Source organism: Athene noctua, chromosome Z, assembly GCF_965140245.1.
Source record: "Athene noctua chromosome Z, bAthNoc1.hap1.1, whole genome shotgun sequence".
Taxonomy (NCBI): domain Eukaryota; kingdom Metazoa; phylum Chordata; class Aves; order Strigiformes; family Strigidae; genus Athene; species Athene noctua.
In genome coordinates this window covers 15,530,919-15,547,460 of record NC_134077.1, presented here as the reverse complement: position 1 = coordinate 15,547,460, position 16,542 = coordinate 15,530,919, and the positions used below count along the sequence as shown (strand labels likewise).

The 16,542-nt window shown below is 37.5% G+C and overlaps 2 protein-coding genes across 6 annotated transcripts in view; one reads left to right on the top strand and one right to left on the bottom strand.

Annotated features, from left to right (window-relative positions):
• OSMR (oncostatin M receptor) overlaps positions 1-7,266 on the top strand; it is a 34,018-nt gene extending 26,752 nt beyond the window's left edge. For all 5 annotated transcript variants that reach the window (XM_074932783.1, XM_074932780.1, XM_074932784.1 and 2 more), the window contains 4 exons: positions 1,132-1,296; positions 2,819-2,897; positions 3,179-3,251; positions 4,228-7,266. In XM_074932783.1, coding sequence (XP_074788884.1) covers positions 1,132-1,296; positions 2,819-2,897; positions 3,179-3,251; positions 4,228-4,677 — 767 coding nt within the window. In that variant the 3' untranslated portion in view covers positions 4,678-7,266. The remainder of the gene's footprint in view (positions 1-1,131; positions 1,297-2,818; positions 2,898-3,178; positions 3,252-4,227) is intronic.
• A 99-nt stretch (positions 7,267-7,365) lies between these two features.
• The window catches only part of RICTOR (RPTOR independent companion of MTOR complex 2), a 91,431-nt gene continuing 82,254 nt past the window's right edge, over positions 7,366-16,542 (bottom strand). The window contains exons 34-38 of the mRNA XM_074932779.1: positions 15,771-16,004; positions 14,194-14,346; positions 13,334-13,457; positions 12,297-12,435; positions 7,366-12,128 (exon numbers count right to left, since the gene is read on the bottom strand). Coding sequence (XP_074788880.1) covers positions 12,054-12,128; positions 12,297-12,435; positions 13,334-13,457; positions 14,194-14,346; positions 15,771-16,004 — 725 coding nt within the window. The 3' untranslated portion in view covers positions 7,366-12,053. The remainder of the gene's footprint in view (positions 12,129-12,296; positions 12,436-13,333; positions 13,458-14,193; positions 14,347-15,770; positions 16,005-16,542) is intronic.

Genomic DNA, 16,542 nt, shown 5'->3' with positions numbered 1-16,542 from the left:
GCTCCAGCTGACTTTGGTCCACTTTAATTTTCAGATGTTTCCAACATGTTCAAGGATATTTAATTTTTTTTTCCTTGCCTTTTCTTTCAGTTGGGTCATGTCATTTATCAGATCCTTCGGCTTATTAGACTAGTACCAGGCTGGGAAGTTTGAACTGAAGGAGGCTTATATAGGGATTCCTGTCAGAACTAAACTAACCATAGAAGTACCATAATTCTGTGAGTAATCCCAGGTAGACTTTAAAATGTTTAAATTGAAGATTTCCTTCTTCCTGGTTCGTCTGAGCTAGCAGACAAGAACTATGACTGGGAACAGAAGGAATAAGCTAACCCTTTACTCCTTGGCGTCCAGGAGCTGCACAATAGAGGCAAATGAGTTTTTTTCAGCAGAGATTTCTTGCTTTTGAATGTTGTCAAAGAACTTGACCTAAGGTTAAGGGCTACAGGATTCTGGTGAAAAAGGAAATGGCAAAACACAAATCATTCTGTTAAAAAGTTCTAGTAAAATGAAATTAAAATACACAGTTGCAGCTTTTGGCAGCAAGATATTAGGTGGTCTGCCAGAGGATGGGTAATGCTGTGGACAGTCCAGTTAGAAGGGATGTGAGTTCAGCCCAGAGTCAATGAGTCGGGATGCATCATCCTTCTCAAAAAGAGAGTGTGCAAATTACAAAGAAGGCGAGTTGCAAACGTTCTGTTATTTCAGTAGTCTAGCAGTCTCAGTTAAGTTGATTTGTAACATTCTGGGGAGACATTATTGCAACCTTTCAATACTTAAATGTGGCTTATAAGAAAGATGGAGAGAGACCTTTTACTAGGGCTTGTACTGATAGGACAAGGGGTAATGGCTTCAAACTGAAAGAGGGTAGATTTAGATTAGGTATTAGGAGGAAATTTTTCACTGTGAGGGTGGTGAGACACTGGTACAGGTTTCCCAGAGCAGCTGTGGCTGCCCCCTCCCTGGCAGTGTTCCAGGCCAGGCTGGACGGGGCTTGGAGCAACCTGGGCTAGTGGAAGGTGTCCCTGCACATGGCAGGGGGGTTGGGACTAGATGATCTTTAAGGTCCCTTCCAACCCAAACCATTCTGTGATTGTGTGATTCCATGATTCTATCTTATCTGTTTCATTTTAGATGAATCAGTGCTATGTAAATACACAATTGAAAACCCAGAAGAAAAGAGATATACTGTGAAACACCTATTGTCAAACACAAAATACAAACTAGTGGTTAAAGCATACACAGGTGGAGGAGAGACTCCCATTGTTAACTTTAGATACATCGATACACCATTTAACTGTGAGTATTGGCTGTGGAAATTTGTCTTCCAGCAGAAGGTGGATGATTTAAAAGGTTAGAGTAATCTTCCTTTCTTAAAGGAAAACATCTAATTCAATCTAATGTGCACTTCAGAGAGGATCCAGCTGAGAAACAAAATGTGCATAACCACAAGGCATTTTTATACTTCTAAGTAGCTATGATTTTTTATTTTAAAATAAGAATAATCTTATATCCTTATTTAAGTCTTCTATCTTTCTGGGAAATAGCTTGATATATGCACATTTACATGACTAGTGAGCCCTGTTTGCTAGAATGCATTGAAGAATTGCATTTGAATTTAACTTGTTTTCCAAAACTACAGACCAGTGCGCAAATCTGTATGGATTCTTGAACTTCTAATGTTGATTCTTATTCTCATCAGGCTTTAAAGCCATTGCCAAGGTAACTCCTTAATAAGTCAATAAGAAAGGGTTGTTGGCTTCAGCATTGTAGTTTGCTAACTGGGCAGATTTGTTCACCAAAGCAGAACAGGAAATCAATTGCCTGTAGTTCTGTTCCCTTGAAAATACCACTCAGCAGTTGTGGTTGTGAAACTTACGATCCAAATCAGAGATGCGCAGTTTTGGAAAACATATTGGGGGTGGAGGTGAAGGGGGAGGGGTAGGAAGGGTGAAGCATTAGCTCATGGGAGGAGACTGCATTCTTTAGGCTAACTAGCAGAAGAGTGTCTGAACTCTCAGGCTACCCTTGCAGAGGCAGTTCTGTCTCTTACACCCGTGTTCCAGCTCCCAGTAGCCAGCCTTCTCTTGCGCAGGCACAGACATTTGTACAGCCGCGCAGGAAATCAAAATGGGGGGGGTCTTAACTAACCCAGAAAAGACAGAAGGAGAATGTAACACATGGCCATTTCCTGCTGTGGTGTGTGGTAGGGACGCACTAACTGCTGGCACAGGGCAAGGGCACTGGGCAGGGCAGAGGCAGGGTGAGCACTAACTAGTGCTCCCCAGTGCCCTGCTTATTATAGCCTCAACTGTTTGTGAAAAACAGCCCAGAGCTGTGTCTTTCAGCTAGAAGGAAATACTGAGATTGTTTTGTCAGCATAAATCCTAGGAGAGCGTGAACACTTGTGCAGTGTCTGTCTTACTATAGTCCATCCATACTGGAGGTACAGATGTTCTGCCGATGTCTCATGGTGAAAATCTGTCATCCTTGGGGATTTGAGAGAAAACCTAAACCAAATAGTTAGGTGAAGTTAGTGTTGTCTTAACTTTTGGAAATTTACCCTTATAGTTAAGATGCCAACATGCGGGCAAATTAAAATTAATCTAGTAATAATTCAGTTTTGGTCCAAAGATTTGTAGCTGTATCCCAGAACTTTCAGCTAAACTATGTAGCAACTATAGGCCACACAGTTTTATTGCTGAATTAGTGGCAGCTATTCCATGTGATCTTGCTGTTATTTTTCTCCCAGAAACTCAAGCTATATTGACTTAACAGTGAGAAGTTGCAAACAAATTTTTAAAGTATTTTTCTTTCATAGCAAACATGCTGTACCTTCTAGTCCTGCTAATGATAGTTCCATCACTAGTAGCAGCTGTATGTCGCTGGAAGATGACATGGTAAGTTATAATGCATTTTTCTGTTGTAGACAGAGAACATAACTAGTACAATTCCCAAACCACAGCTGCGTCTTGTTGCTTCCAGCCTTTTGTAAGGCCTTGTTCATTTTTTTCCTTTGGCTGTCCAACTGTGTGGATGTTGTAAGTATTTGGCTTGTGGCATTTCTGAGACACTCATCACCTGCTGCTGTTTCTCTATACATCTACGTGTGGCTTCTGCTGGTAGAATATGCTTTGATGAGAGAACAGACATGTCACTTGTTTTGCGGTCTTATTTCCAGGGTGAAGGAGTGCTGCTGTCCTGTAATACCTAGTCCTAACAAGAGCAAAGTGTTGTCATTCAAAGAGTTTAAGGTAAGATCACTAGAAATCTAGTATTTTTAATTTTTCCATTCTTTGGTTAGTAAAGTTTCAGAAAAGTATTTTCTTGTATAGACTACATTTAAAAATGATTGATGCTTATTATACAGAAAGTAACATAATTTAATATAATGTAGTGAAAAGTCCTCCTTTTTATATTCTTGTGACTGCAGTGATCAGTTTATATTCTGCAGTCTGTTACTGCAAAAAGCAGAAGTATAATTGGAGAATAAATGAAATATTTTGATACAGCAGGTGATTTTTCCAGTATTAGTCTTTAAAACCCAGCACTGTCTGAACACAACAGACTAGATTTGCTGCAACCTGTGAACTGTATCTGCCCACTCCTCCTGCCCCACAGAACCCTCTGCAGTAGGGCACAGCAGAGATGCACTTGCTGGCCCTCAGAAGGATGCAGGGGGCTCTGCCAGGTCTGTCTGGGAGGAAAGGATTGGCAAAAGGCCTCAGCTTCTTCTGTAGGCCTTTCAAAGAGGGAGCTACTGCTTCCATGAAGCATGCAAAGGGGCTGCAAAACTATGAGTTTGTCTTTACCCTGGCACACATGGGACTGCTGCCCTTTTTGCTGCTGGTGTTCACTGAACACTAGCATCAGAGGGAGAAGTCTGTGCTGCTGCCTTCCAGTTGCTGGGTTTCAGACTAAAAAGTGCACACATCACAAACCTGGCAAAGACTTTAAAGTAGAGGGACATGGTCCTTCTTCAAATGTAGTCATACTGAACTTTAAAAAGAAATCTCTAAATAAATACCGATAAATTCCACATAAAGTACAGCTTCCACTGAACATTCTGTACATACATTTTCTTTCAAATTCTGTTAATCTGTCTGAAAAAATCCAAACTAAAAAAATTTATAAGACAATATTAGAAGTGCTTGAAGTAATCACTCCCTTTCCTTTACTCGGGGATTTTTTCATTAAGTATTTTTTTTTTGTTTTATGATTCTATTGTAGATTGGTTCTGAGAAAGTATTGAAAATAAGTGACACCATTCCTGACATGCTAGCAGTGGACAGTAAGGCCGAAGCCCAGAAATTACATCCATGGAGCCAGCTGTCTTCAACATCTACAGAAAATAAGATTGATGGTCACAACTCTTCCTGGATTTACCCTAATGAAAATGAAGAGAGAGACTTTATATCCACACCTACACCTCAGACTCATACTTGGTTTGAAAATTTTGCTTATTCTTCTCATCTTGCAGTGGAATCTGACCCCTATCAAATACCAGACAGACTACAAGCAAGCCAGCCAGAATTGTCAGTAGTGCTGTACCAGCCACACTACTACTTTGATATTTTTAATGAAGATGCTTCCTCAACACCCAGAGAAACAGCTGGCAGAAAGACTAGTCCAAGATACATTTCACAAACAGATGTGCACTGCCTAGGGAGGAGGTTTTGATGTAATCTCCATTAATTAAGTCCATCCAGTGTTTTGTTACACAATATAAATAAGAATTTCTAAAACCCCGACAACTTTCTCTGATGAAGGCTTTCACAAGACCAGAAGCACTGCTTCTGTTAACACTGCAAAGCTTTTGCTTCAGGACTAGTTTAAAAATACTGACTTGTGCACAGGAAGGATGTATGCTATGGTTTCATCACAAGTTACAGGCATACAGAAGATTTACAGCCTGTTTTGTGGCCTGAATGATGTAGAAGGTTAGATCACAGCAGTTTCTCATAGCCTGATGCAAAGAAATACTCTTATGTTGCAGAGATTAAAAATTTATTCAGAAAGTAGAGGGGCAAGTTAAACAAGCAGGTAGGTTATTGTGCTCAAGGAGTGTATTATTTCACTTGCAGTATTCTGTGGGTGCTTACTGTGTCCTCTGGCCAGCCCTAGCTAGTGTGTATTGTGAATGGACCATTACCCAGCTTTGGAGTCTGCCTCAGCCCAGTAATGTGTCAGGTGGGTTGTTTTTTTTCTCTCAAATGATGTAAGGAATCAACAGGGAAGGGTTATCCAAATTCAGGGTGGCATGTTACTGAAAGATCAGAGGAACTTTTACTTCTCTATGAGTGCTACTCTGCACCAAAATCCAATGATTGTCTTGCTTTTACTTCACCTGTCTTCTAGCTACACTTGGTGGCTGTAAGAGTGCAGAAAACAGATTTTTGTAGTACAGTCCTCTGGTAGTGGGCTGCCACTCTCATTTCTAGCAATTGGGGCTCCTCACACTTCTGCCTTCTCTGCCTGGAAGAATGACCCTTTACTATCCTAAACAAAATCCTTATTACTAAACAAAGAAATGGGGGAAGTTAATTGGAAAGGAACTATTATTCCAGGAGGACAACTGTTTGCAGAGGTGTTATCACAGCACAAAATAAGCACTTCTCAAAAGGAAAAAAATGAACCGTTCAGCTGATTTGCTAAAATGCAGTTACACATCTTCCCTGTTTAACTAGGTAATCACACTTCCTAAAAACTAAGCAGCTTCAGACAGAATGAGTTTTGATACTAGACCACATATGGGTTTTATACTGTTCTTACAGACATTTACAGTGTTGTAATGTCCACGAGCTGTGTTGCGACATGAAAACCAGTAAGACCTTGCATGGGCTTTGGCTGAGACAAGCACTGACTGGAAACGGGGGGAGAAGTCTTCAGGCAGGCAAAGGTCAGGTACAACCACAGAGATGGCTAACTGTGGTTAGAAGTATCCAGTCAACACACACTGTGGTGTCCATGTGTAGATCACACAGATTTACCTGATAAGTAGAAAAAAAATAATGCAGTATAGTCCTTCCTTTCAGCCATCAGACAGTGGAGTAAGGAAACATGGCTGGTCACGTTTAGCTGAACTGCAGCTTGACAGAGAACTGGAAAGTAAGAGAGGAGGCTGATGTTACTCAATGAAGATATCCAAGAGAAACTGTTCCTCTTTTTACATTACTCTCCTTCGAGTTACAGTGAATTTGAAAATTTGATACCATAGCATATTTACAACTTGGAACACTTCTTTCTCCAAAGCATTTCATCACATGTACTTGAGTAATTTAAATGTTTTACTGCTGGAAAAAAGGCCAATAAACAGAAGGGAGCTGTTTTACCACTACCGAAATAAAGCTTCCAAGCTGTGCCTTTCAAAAAAAGGCCTGTTTATTTAAAAAGATTTGAAAGGTATCCTAAATCAGGAGTTACACATCTAAGGAATTCCGATACAGAGGTCAGTCAAAAACATCTGACTATCCCATGAAACATTCTAAATTTCAACATGCTGCAGTTCGTCACGTCAGAAGACAGCTGTATCAAAGTACAAATTCCTAATTTTGAAAAAGCTGCTGTCACTGTGGCTTGGCTGTGGTAATTCAGCCCAGGGAAGGAGGGAAGGGGGTGTGGCAGGAGGTGATGTAGTTGTGCCTTCCAGTGGTGGGGTGAGACACACTGGCTGGTGGAGAGTCCCTACCTCAGCCCCCTTGGTCTTCCCTAGCGATATCCTGCACTGATGAAACTTCATTATCTGGAAGCAAGGAAACACTTCACTAAGTACCAGATTGCTTGGCAAGGTGATGAGAAGTAGCTCCTTTCCACCTATAAACCTTTCTGCTTGCTGGCCCTGATGAGTGGTGTTTCATGATACCACCTCTGCTTAAAAGCACACAAACAGAGGATTCCAAGGAGGATAATGACTTTAAGAGTACAGTCCAGGCACTAGACCTAAAGATTACAAAAGTATTTTTCCATGGGTGGATAGGCATATGTAATTTTTATGTATTTTTTAAGACATCTGTCTTGCATTAATAGTTGAATTTCAAAATTGTAAACTGCTATCTTTTTTCTTGTTTATAATTCAACTTTCACAGCTGTTAAAATGCTAATACTTAAAACTATCACCTAATGGAAAATTATTAGTTCTCAATATCAGTATGCTAAACTTTAAAAATAAAAATAGTATACAGCCTATTAAAAGAGTCTCCTTCTATGTTTGTAAGACATCCTACAAAGCCTTAATGTAAAATATATTTTTGACAAGTGTTTATTTGGAAAGCTTCAGGTTGTTATAGTTAATTAGTAACTTACAAATATAAATAAAATTCAACCTACTTCTAGTGCTGAGAGGTACATAACAGACCAGAACAACTGTAAGAAGTTTAAGTACATTTTATTAACAATGCATCCCTTTGTAAGATTATGCTTCAGGAGGCTTTTAATGCCCATTGACATGAACTGTACACACTATACAGAAAAAAACAAAAAAAAAATCAAGATGGGCACTATCATTTTGGGACAAGCCTCCATTTAAATTATACACAGCTCAATGCAATATTTTTACGGAAAATATATAAATACTTTTTCTTTCTTTCTATGTTACAGGTATACAATATAAATCAGATTTCAATGTCTGTTCAGTGACCTACAAACACTAGAACCTCCAATTATGTAGCAGCGTATTACTAAATAAAAAAGACCACACAGGACAGGGAAAATAAGTCTTGAAATTTTCCTTGATCCCTTCCCTCCTCAGAATGATTACTTTAGATAATCTCTTGTAATGCAGTTTCAGGGATGCTGACAGCCCAGTATTGGAACAGTTTTCCAATTAAATATACAAAATGTCTGCCCTTTTCCCCCTTAGACATTGCACCTTGTGCTAAAACAACCTATTCAGTGGCAAAATGGCATGTTACACTTTTTGGCATAAATCACATTTCTCAAATAAAATAGTGTATTTTACAAAGCAATTCAAGCAAAATGTGCAATTTCTGCATGCTGTGGCATTGATGTCCATCTATGTTACAAAAACAGTCCAAAGAAAATCCACATCCACTCTATCCAAGGAACCAAAATCAGGAGTTAAACAAGATCCTTCAAGGAGATGGGGAGCTTCTAGCAAAATACAAACACGGTTTCTAGCATGTTCCCAAAGGTCTTTTATAGTTCTGGTTTTGTTCTCTCCTAGTATACTTCTAGTAAGTACATTATAATAGAAGCGTAACTTAAAAAAAATTACATGACCTGCTTTCAACTGGCTTCAGTGAAGCTCCACGTTAACAGGACTTCTGTGCAGCCCTGCCAAGAGGCAAGCAGAAACCTTGGAGACACTCCCAAGCCTGGCAAGAATTCTTCCACTGTGACTGCTCAGCTTGAGCTCACGTTTGCTTGTAAGGTAATACCAGCTTCCTGCAGTTCAAACAGCCAAACACCAAGACCACAACACAGATGAAGAAGCAGCAACAACTCTTTCATTTCTCACTAGGCTTTATTACCTATTTCTCAAAACAGCTACCTTTCTCTTCAGGTGCCTAGTAAAGGTGCTATAGGTTTTCTCAGTCTCTCACTACAAATTACAACTTGAATTCAAGACAACATATGTTTCAAAATGACATAAAGTATGGGCAGAATTCTCACTGCTGCCTTTTAAAATGTTTGTAAGAGCGTCTTACCTCAGTGTGTCAAGCTCCTGTGCCCTAGACTACTGCATACTTCAGCACTTCATTATGTCTTGGGAAAAAACAACAAAACCAAATGGAAGCACATCTAGGATAAGTACACCAGGTCAAGTACAGCTGTCAGGTGAGGAAAAAGCAACTACTTCACAACATCCCCGGGGTCCAACATACAAGTTAGGCACCTCAAACAAAGCCTGACCATTTCCAGCTCCAAGCAATGTCCATGACAGCTAGAAGCATTCAGCATCTGAATTTCTCTGAATTTCGGCAGCTGAAAAGGTCTCTCTCCAAAAAGGAAACTCACAGCATGCAGCTTTGTCCTCCTCACTGAGTGGAGAGAAACAGCCCCTTAGGGAAGCAACTGGGAGCCCTTTAGTTAGGTCTCTGCCCTTAGGAAAGGGCTATCCCCTTTCTGCTGACTGTAAAAGGAGACTAAGTTAGCCAGCTAATGTAGTAGTCTAAATGCTATTGGTTTCACACCCAGCCTCTCCTTGCCACAAAGGCTTTTGCCTCAGAGACGCCTATTTTGTCTCAGTATGTTGAATCATTCACAAGTTTTCTTTGCCACAGCAACAAAATTGTATTTGTATATAGTGCAAGGGAATACTATATGCTTTACCATTTATTCAACAGTATTGCCAATTGTTTGTATTGGAAAAATACAAAGTGGGTGGTCTGTCAGCTTCCCTTGGAAACCTTTCTAGGGAAAGTGGAAGGATTCTTTATTAGGGTTAATACAAGCACAATTTTTATTTACTATCATTTTCTCTTTAAGTTTTATCATGAAGCAAATAAAACCCCAAAGAACTTTGAAAGGGATATTTTTAAAGAGAAATCTACAGAATTAGAAATTCACAGTTTATATCTAGGCCAATATAAAATTCCTTCAATAACAGTATCCCTTCATTTGCCAATTAAAATGAAACATTAATGTGAGCTTCATGTAAATATGTAAATTCTAGAAATGTTTTATGTTATGTACAGTACAGACTTCACAACCTTGATGCATACTTGTTGAAATCTCTGACTCACACACTTTCAGAAGAAAAATTATGTTTTATAACTGAATTTGCAGCCATAATTCGTACATCAAGTTTCTGTTGTTATGGATCCCCACACAAGCAAGTGTTCAGAACACATAAGCATTTCAAGATGGAAATTCTTTCAGAAGTATATTGACATCACTTTTGCTTACCTTTTTATAATCACAGGCCTTCCTACGGCACCTTCTACATTAAGTGCTATGGGTTAAACTGGTAACAAATGAACAAAGGGTTTTTTTTAAATACAGGTGATAAAACTGGTTTATTTTGCTTTAACTGCAGAAAAATAACATGGAGTTGTTTGGTGTAACCCTATCTAGTTATTAAAACAAATCTCTTATACTCTAGCCTAACTGAGGTAGTGTTTGAAACTACTGTATAAGATATGCTAGCCCCATTTTTGGGAAAACTACATTATTTCCTTTGGAGTTTATACCACTATTTGGTCTACTGTGATTGGCATTTTGGTTTTACAGAAGCATTTATTTCTTATGACCAGAGAAGTCCAATAGTTACTGGTGTAGCATGTTTTCAGAGTATTTCAAACATGCCTTGACACACAGATATATTATTTATGTCACTGACCATAGATGAATCAGCTTCTTTTCGGTCCTTCTTTCAAAGGGAACTCATGAAAAGGATATCTTAGGAACTAAATTTGACTATGAGCAGCAACTTACAATCTGCTTTACCAGAACCTGATGGTATGCAGTGCACATAACTCAGTGAAGTCATAGCTGCAAAGCAGTGCTTATGTGGCAAGATGAGATTTCCACTAAGAACAAATAAATTTTGCATTTCACTAAGAATCGTGTTTTACTGTTCACAGGACTACTTATTGAAATCTCCAGTAGCATAGCTAGTAAGAACAGAGGTATGAGCATCAGGATAAATTTCACTTATCTTCACTTAAGTATTAATCCATCAATTATAAAAAATGGTAAAAGTGAATGGATAAAAATACGTTCTTCTTAGTACAGTCCAGCTGAATTATTCACCTATATCAAAATCAAAGGGTAATCCCTTCTATTACAGGCATTCTAGCAAAGGTGGCCATGCTACTGTATATACACATATGCATATATTTATGTTACCTTTGTATAAAGGCTTCTGAATCTTTAAATTCATGAGAAAAGTGACAGGGATTCTTACTTTCTTTTTTTAATCTTGCGCTCATTAATTTAGAAACCTCACTGGTAATATGATAGAGGCAACTATTTCAGTCATTAACAGTCACTGTATCATTTAACGTTTGCAACAAGTCTTAAATACCAGTATAAAATTGTAAGTACTGCTGCTCCAAAATTTGGTATTTAAGGCTTTTCACTACAATTATTAGTACTATCTGATGCTTGATCACTCATCCATTGAAAATTCAAATAAACCTTTGTTTTTATAAAAGGCTGTTTCCATGGAACTTGGAAAACACTCATACTATGTCTTCTCACAAAAGCAGCAATGATTAAATGTCTTCAGGTTTAGTTCATACAATATTAATTTATCTGATGCAAATCATGCTTTTTGAAGGATTTTAGTTAAGAGTAAGACCAGCATTCATACTATATGAGCATGAGCGTAGGAACTGCAAACACATGCATATCATTCAGGGAAAACAATTTGACTTCAGTATTTTAAGTTTAAATGATTTGTTATTTTTAAAATCAAACTGTAGTGAAAATCCTTAAACTGGTTCAGATAAGGTACGTGTATGTAAATATAATGAAATTGGAGGGACTGCTAATAAAATGACTTACAGCTATAGCAATATTAAAATAAATTAAAAGAAACCTCAGATTCAGAGAGGCTTTTCTTTCTGTCTGAAGTTACAAACCCCCAAGTAGTGTTATAAACAGTATAAAAACCAACAGAGAAGGGCTAACATTAATCCCCTGGTGTCCACGATTACAGCATGGCTCCCCACTGCTGACGATGGAATGCACCCTCATCTTTGATGCCTGCTATGCAGGGCTTAAAAAGCAAGGCCTCGTTCTGCTTCTCTGGAACAGAATCAGAAGTCAATCAAAAAAGATGTCTCTGCATGTTGTCCTTTTTTTTTTATGATAGAAAATGAAATGAAAACTCATGGAGGTGTTCAGTGCTCGGCTCTTGCATATACTGATAATTACTATTATTAAAACTATGGTTATGTTTAATATATCCCCAAAGGGCTCAAAAGAGTGGGGTAGTAACTGGTTGAGGAAGAAAAAGGTTTCAGTTCAGTCTTCAGGTACCAGTAGCTTCTGGAACAGTCTAGAAGATGATGCTCCAAGCTTTTTATCCAGTCAGAGGTTGTCTGAGGATTTCAGAAAGTCTGTCTGCAATGCACTGTGCAAGACAGAGGTCAGGATTCAGCTGATGGATCAATCACTGACTGTTTTGGTGGTGTTGCTAAAATAGCCTCTGCTTCTTCATGCATCTAAAAGGAAAAGATAGATAAAGTATTAATGTTGTTAGAGATTTTACTGGAGACATCATAAAATGGTTTCCTTTAAGACATATCTGAAGGTGTCTTTTACTCAGAACGTGAAACCCGTAACACCTGGCACATTTTGGTGCCTTCATCGCATCTGAACCCTCCACTCACTTGTAAGAACTGTACGTCTTGAAATAGCTCCTGAATGAACCTTCGAGATGGAAGTCGAAATGTACAATGTGCTAACAAGTAGGACACCTCAGAGTAAAGGCATATGTCATCGAATGCTTGGGGATACTTCTCCTTAATTCTGAATAACAGAAAAAACAAAATTTTGTAAGTCTTGAACAGATTTCCCTCATATTTTAAGACTGTTCAATTAGATTTTGATTGTCATCATTAAGAAAGTAGAACTCTTCAGTAATAGGCATTATAAATTCTGGATCTGACGAAGCAAGAAAATCAGAACAGACAGCATTATTTTGTACAAAGAAATCTGTATTAATGAGATGAAAAAGAATATATGATTTATACGAATTGCTGAGATCACCTAGTCTTAAAATAATACATGTAGAAAGAGAACAGTGTACCAAGAGAATTGGCATCCACATGTACAACAGTAATAAAAAAATAAGAAATTGCTAATTTAATTACCTGTAAGCATTTTTGAAACTAAAATGAGCATTTTCTACATTTTCTTTTAGCAGCTGTATGTCAGTTTCCAATGTCAGTAGCCCAGAAACCTATGGGTTCTATTATAAGCTAGTCACTGGATTTATAGTCCTATAACATGAGGTTTTTTTCTATAAATTAATTCCAGTAGTTATATTCTTGGTCAAAGTAGATTTCTGTTCCTCAAGAAGTTACTTTTTTTATTCTGCTTATCAGATATATATTATTTGGCACAAATAACAAAAAAGAATTATTGTTTCCTTTTTAAAGATGCAGGATATACTGGGTATGTGATGAAGTATCACTACAGTTGAATTACTGATTTCAAAAAGAGCAGGGAAGAGTAAGAAATTAAAATCAGAGAAAAAAATATTAAAAGGAAAATTGTTTGCTTAGCTTTTACATTACATTCAACCTTACCCGCTTGACAGTTTTTTAGGAAGTCAGAAATAATCACTGATCAGAAAGATCCTAGGGATCTTACAGAGTACATACAACTAAATGTTGCTAAAACGCCTGGAATGAATTGAACTTACGTCAGGAGTCCAGTTTCATGGCCCTTAGTTCCTACTGAACTACTCAAATTGATTACTAAACGTAATACTTCTTTCCGCAGAAGTATTCTGCATACTGGTGTATCATCTGGGATTGATTTTACTCCTAGAAAAACAAACAGTATAGAGTTAAACAGAATAGTCTTTGATTGTGCTCATCTTATGCCATGTAAGTCTGTTTTAGCATTCCATAAACACATATGCACACTTATATGTATGTATTCTGAACTATCAACTAATACTTCCATGGGAATTAAAACTTTAAAAAAAGATACTATTTTCAGGAATTTTAACGTAAGATTTAAAAAAGGTAAACTACCTTTTCATAAATGGAAAAACCTGTAAGATTCAATTACAGTGCTGTCTCTACCTCTAAATCATGCTGCAAACGGAGCGAGTGATTACCTTTCTATCAGATGCTGCAGAAGTTATGAACCAGCTACTTCATGAGAAATTATGGTAATTCAAGATGTAAACCTCAAGCCTAAAAACCAAATGTCTTTCTCTTTACTTATTCAGTAATTTCTAAATATATATATATTTTTTTTAGCCATCTTCAGCGTGGAAAAGAGGCAATCAATTTGCTGGTAATGTCAGATACAGGGCTATTGAATAACATGCAGAAATGCTATAAAGCAAAAGGGGAATTTAAAAGTATATTCTACCATCTGAAGATGGTGACTGTTTTTAATTCTTTTTCTTTTTGTTGTTTTCGGGGTTTTTGCTTTTTTAAATAATGTCCATTACTTTGTTGCAGTATGTATAAATGAAATACTATTTTCCCACAATACCTAAAAAATAAGACATATAGTTTCTAATAATCATAACGTTTTCAAACTTACCTAGTACAAGCTCTGTACTCTTGGTGCTGCTGGCTGAACCATGGGATACTGCATCACTACAGCCTGAAATTCCAGAAAATTTGGAGGAATGCACATCTAAGTGATTGTGTATGGTCTGCCCACACCAGTCAGTATATGGAATGTCTGAAAAATCTGACATAAACAAGATGTTGCATCTTTGTTATTCACACTTTTCCTGACTTCAAATGCTTTTCTTATTTTTCAACAACAGTAAGCATGCAAGACACTGATGCATTAAGTACTGTGCATATAAACCAGATAGAAACTACAAGGTGGATTCTGGACAAATCACACTAAAAATGTCTAAAAAAAAAAAATCACCTTTTTTTTGAATCTTAAAATACTTGGGTGAAAATAATCAACTCTTAAGACACCAATGAAAGCCTAAAAACTGTCATCATACATAGAGCTCTTATTGATATATCCATGCTCTATTTTACGGGACATAATAAAGAAGCTCTTGCATATGCAGATTTTTTTTCCTTCATACAGTCATCCCAGGTGTTGCAGAAAGGGCTCTCACTTCATCAACAGAAAGATGTGACAAGTAGGATTCCTCTGGGAGTCCACAGACTTTGGCATTTTGGATTGAAAGAGATGAATACAAACCCCAAGCTTTTAATTGTTGTGTAGTTAATAGAACCACAAAAAACATGTCTGAAGGGAATCCTGGAAATCACCTCAGTTCAACCCCTGGCTCAAAAAAGGGTTCACCTCACAATGAGATTACGTTACACCGCAAAGAATACGACTTATGTACAACTGGAATTTCTATTCCTACAGCATGTGTTTGTGGCCTCTCATCCTTTGGCTGAGTGCCTCTGACAAGAGCCTGGCTCTGCCACACCTATAATCCCCTTATCCTATTTGAAGACTACAGTTGAGATTTTAGTTGCCACCCTTTCTCAATACCGAACTTGAGCTGAAACTCAGCTCTCAGGGCCTCTCCTCATTTTGTATACCATCCCCCTGGACAAGAGTACTCAGTGCTACCAGCTGAATGCATAATACTGTTGTAAGATGGTGAGGATTCCTACTAAGCATCCATTACTGGATTACCTTTTCATGACAGACATTGCAAAAAAGCATGTAACTGCAAGATCTGCAGACAAGGTTAGGAAAAAATAATTCTGAATCTGCTCTGAATCACAAAATACAAAGGAAAATTACTAAATCCCAGAAACTTCAGCTCAACTTCAACAGACTCCTCCAATCCCTTTTGTTTGTTTTATGGTAGACTTGCTTTGAAGTCAGTTTTCATTAGTTTGACAGCAAGCATCAGTTTTCAGGACATGGATATTAAGTACTAAATAAGGTTTCAAATTTTGTATTTTGATAAGATCTTAGAAATATTTAAAAAAATGTGCAGGCACCTAGTCATACTAACACCACCAGGAACCAAAAAGCTGGAAATGACCATAGAAATACCACTGATTGCACAGTGAGGTTATTATAGAGAATAATTAAAGAGCCTTATGGATTAATAATTTTTTTAAATGAACAAAATCTAGTATTTTTATTCAGTTTTATCATACTTTCCCACAAGGAACACTAACCTGTACGACTATATGAAGAGTTCACTTTGTTGTTTGGCTGATAACCCAGTATTTGAATACAGACACAGTAAAGGCAGTTCTCATCTGTGTGCTCCTGTAGGCCTGTATCCTCTGTATTTTCTAGAAACTGAGAGGCATCTGAACGGCTAGTATTCATTATTTCTGTGAGACTTATCTGCTGTCGGAGCATCTGAAAAGGGCTTTTGACAACATCACTTGTACCCGATGGAAGACCTGTAGATAAGCAGTTAGACATGAGAAAAACCCAAAACCAAGTAACCAATATTATTTCAATTAAATTTCTCTAATTAAGCATTTTAAGGCTGGGGAAGATGTGTGTATGAAGATGTAGAAACTTTTTTTTGAGTGGTTAAGCTCCCAATATTGTTAGCATTTGGGAAACAGACATCACATTTTAATCTTGGCTTATCATATATAACAAAACATTTAAAAGGACAAAATTCAACCTCTAAACACACAAACTCTACACACATACTTTAAGAAGTCATGTGGTAAATCCTGACATTATATCAACAGTGCAGAAATAAGATGAAGACACTTTAGTGACATGCTCTTCCCTGGGTAGAAAATACCAACAAATACAATTTTGAACAAAAGTTACCTTACATTGAAACTTGGTAAACTAAAGAAACACACTTTCAGGAAAATCTGTTTTATATATTACATTAACAACACAAAAGAAAAAAATCAGTAAGTGTATCTATTTGGACGATCAAAGTGCTTGCAATAAAGTTCCAGTTAACTAAGAGGC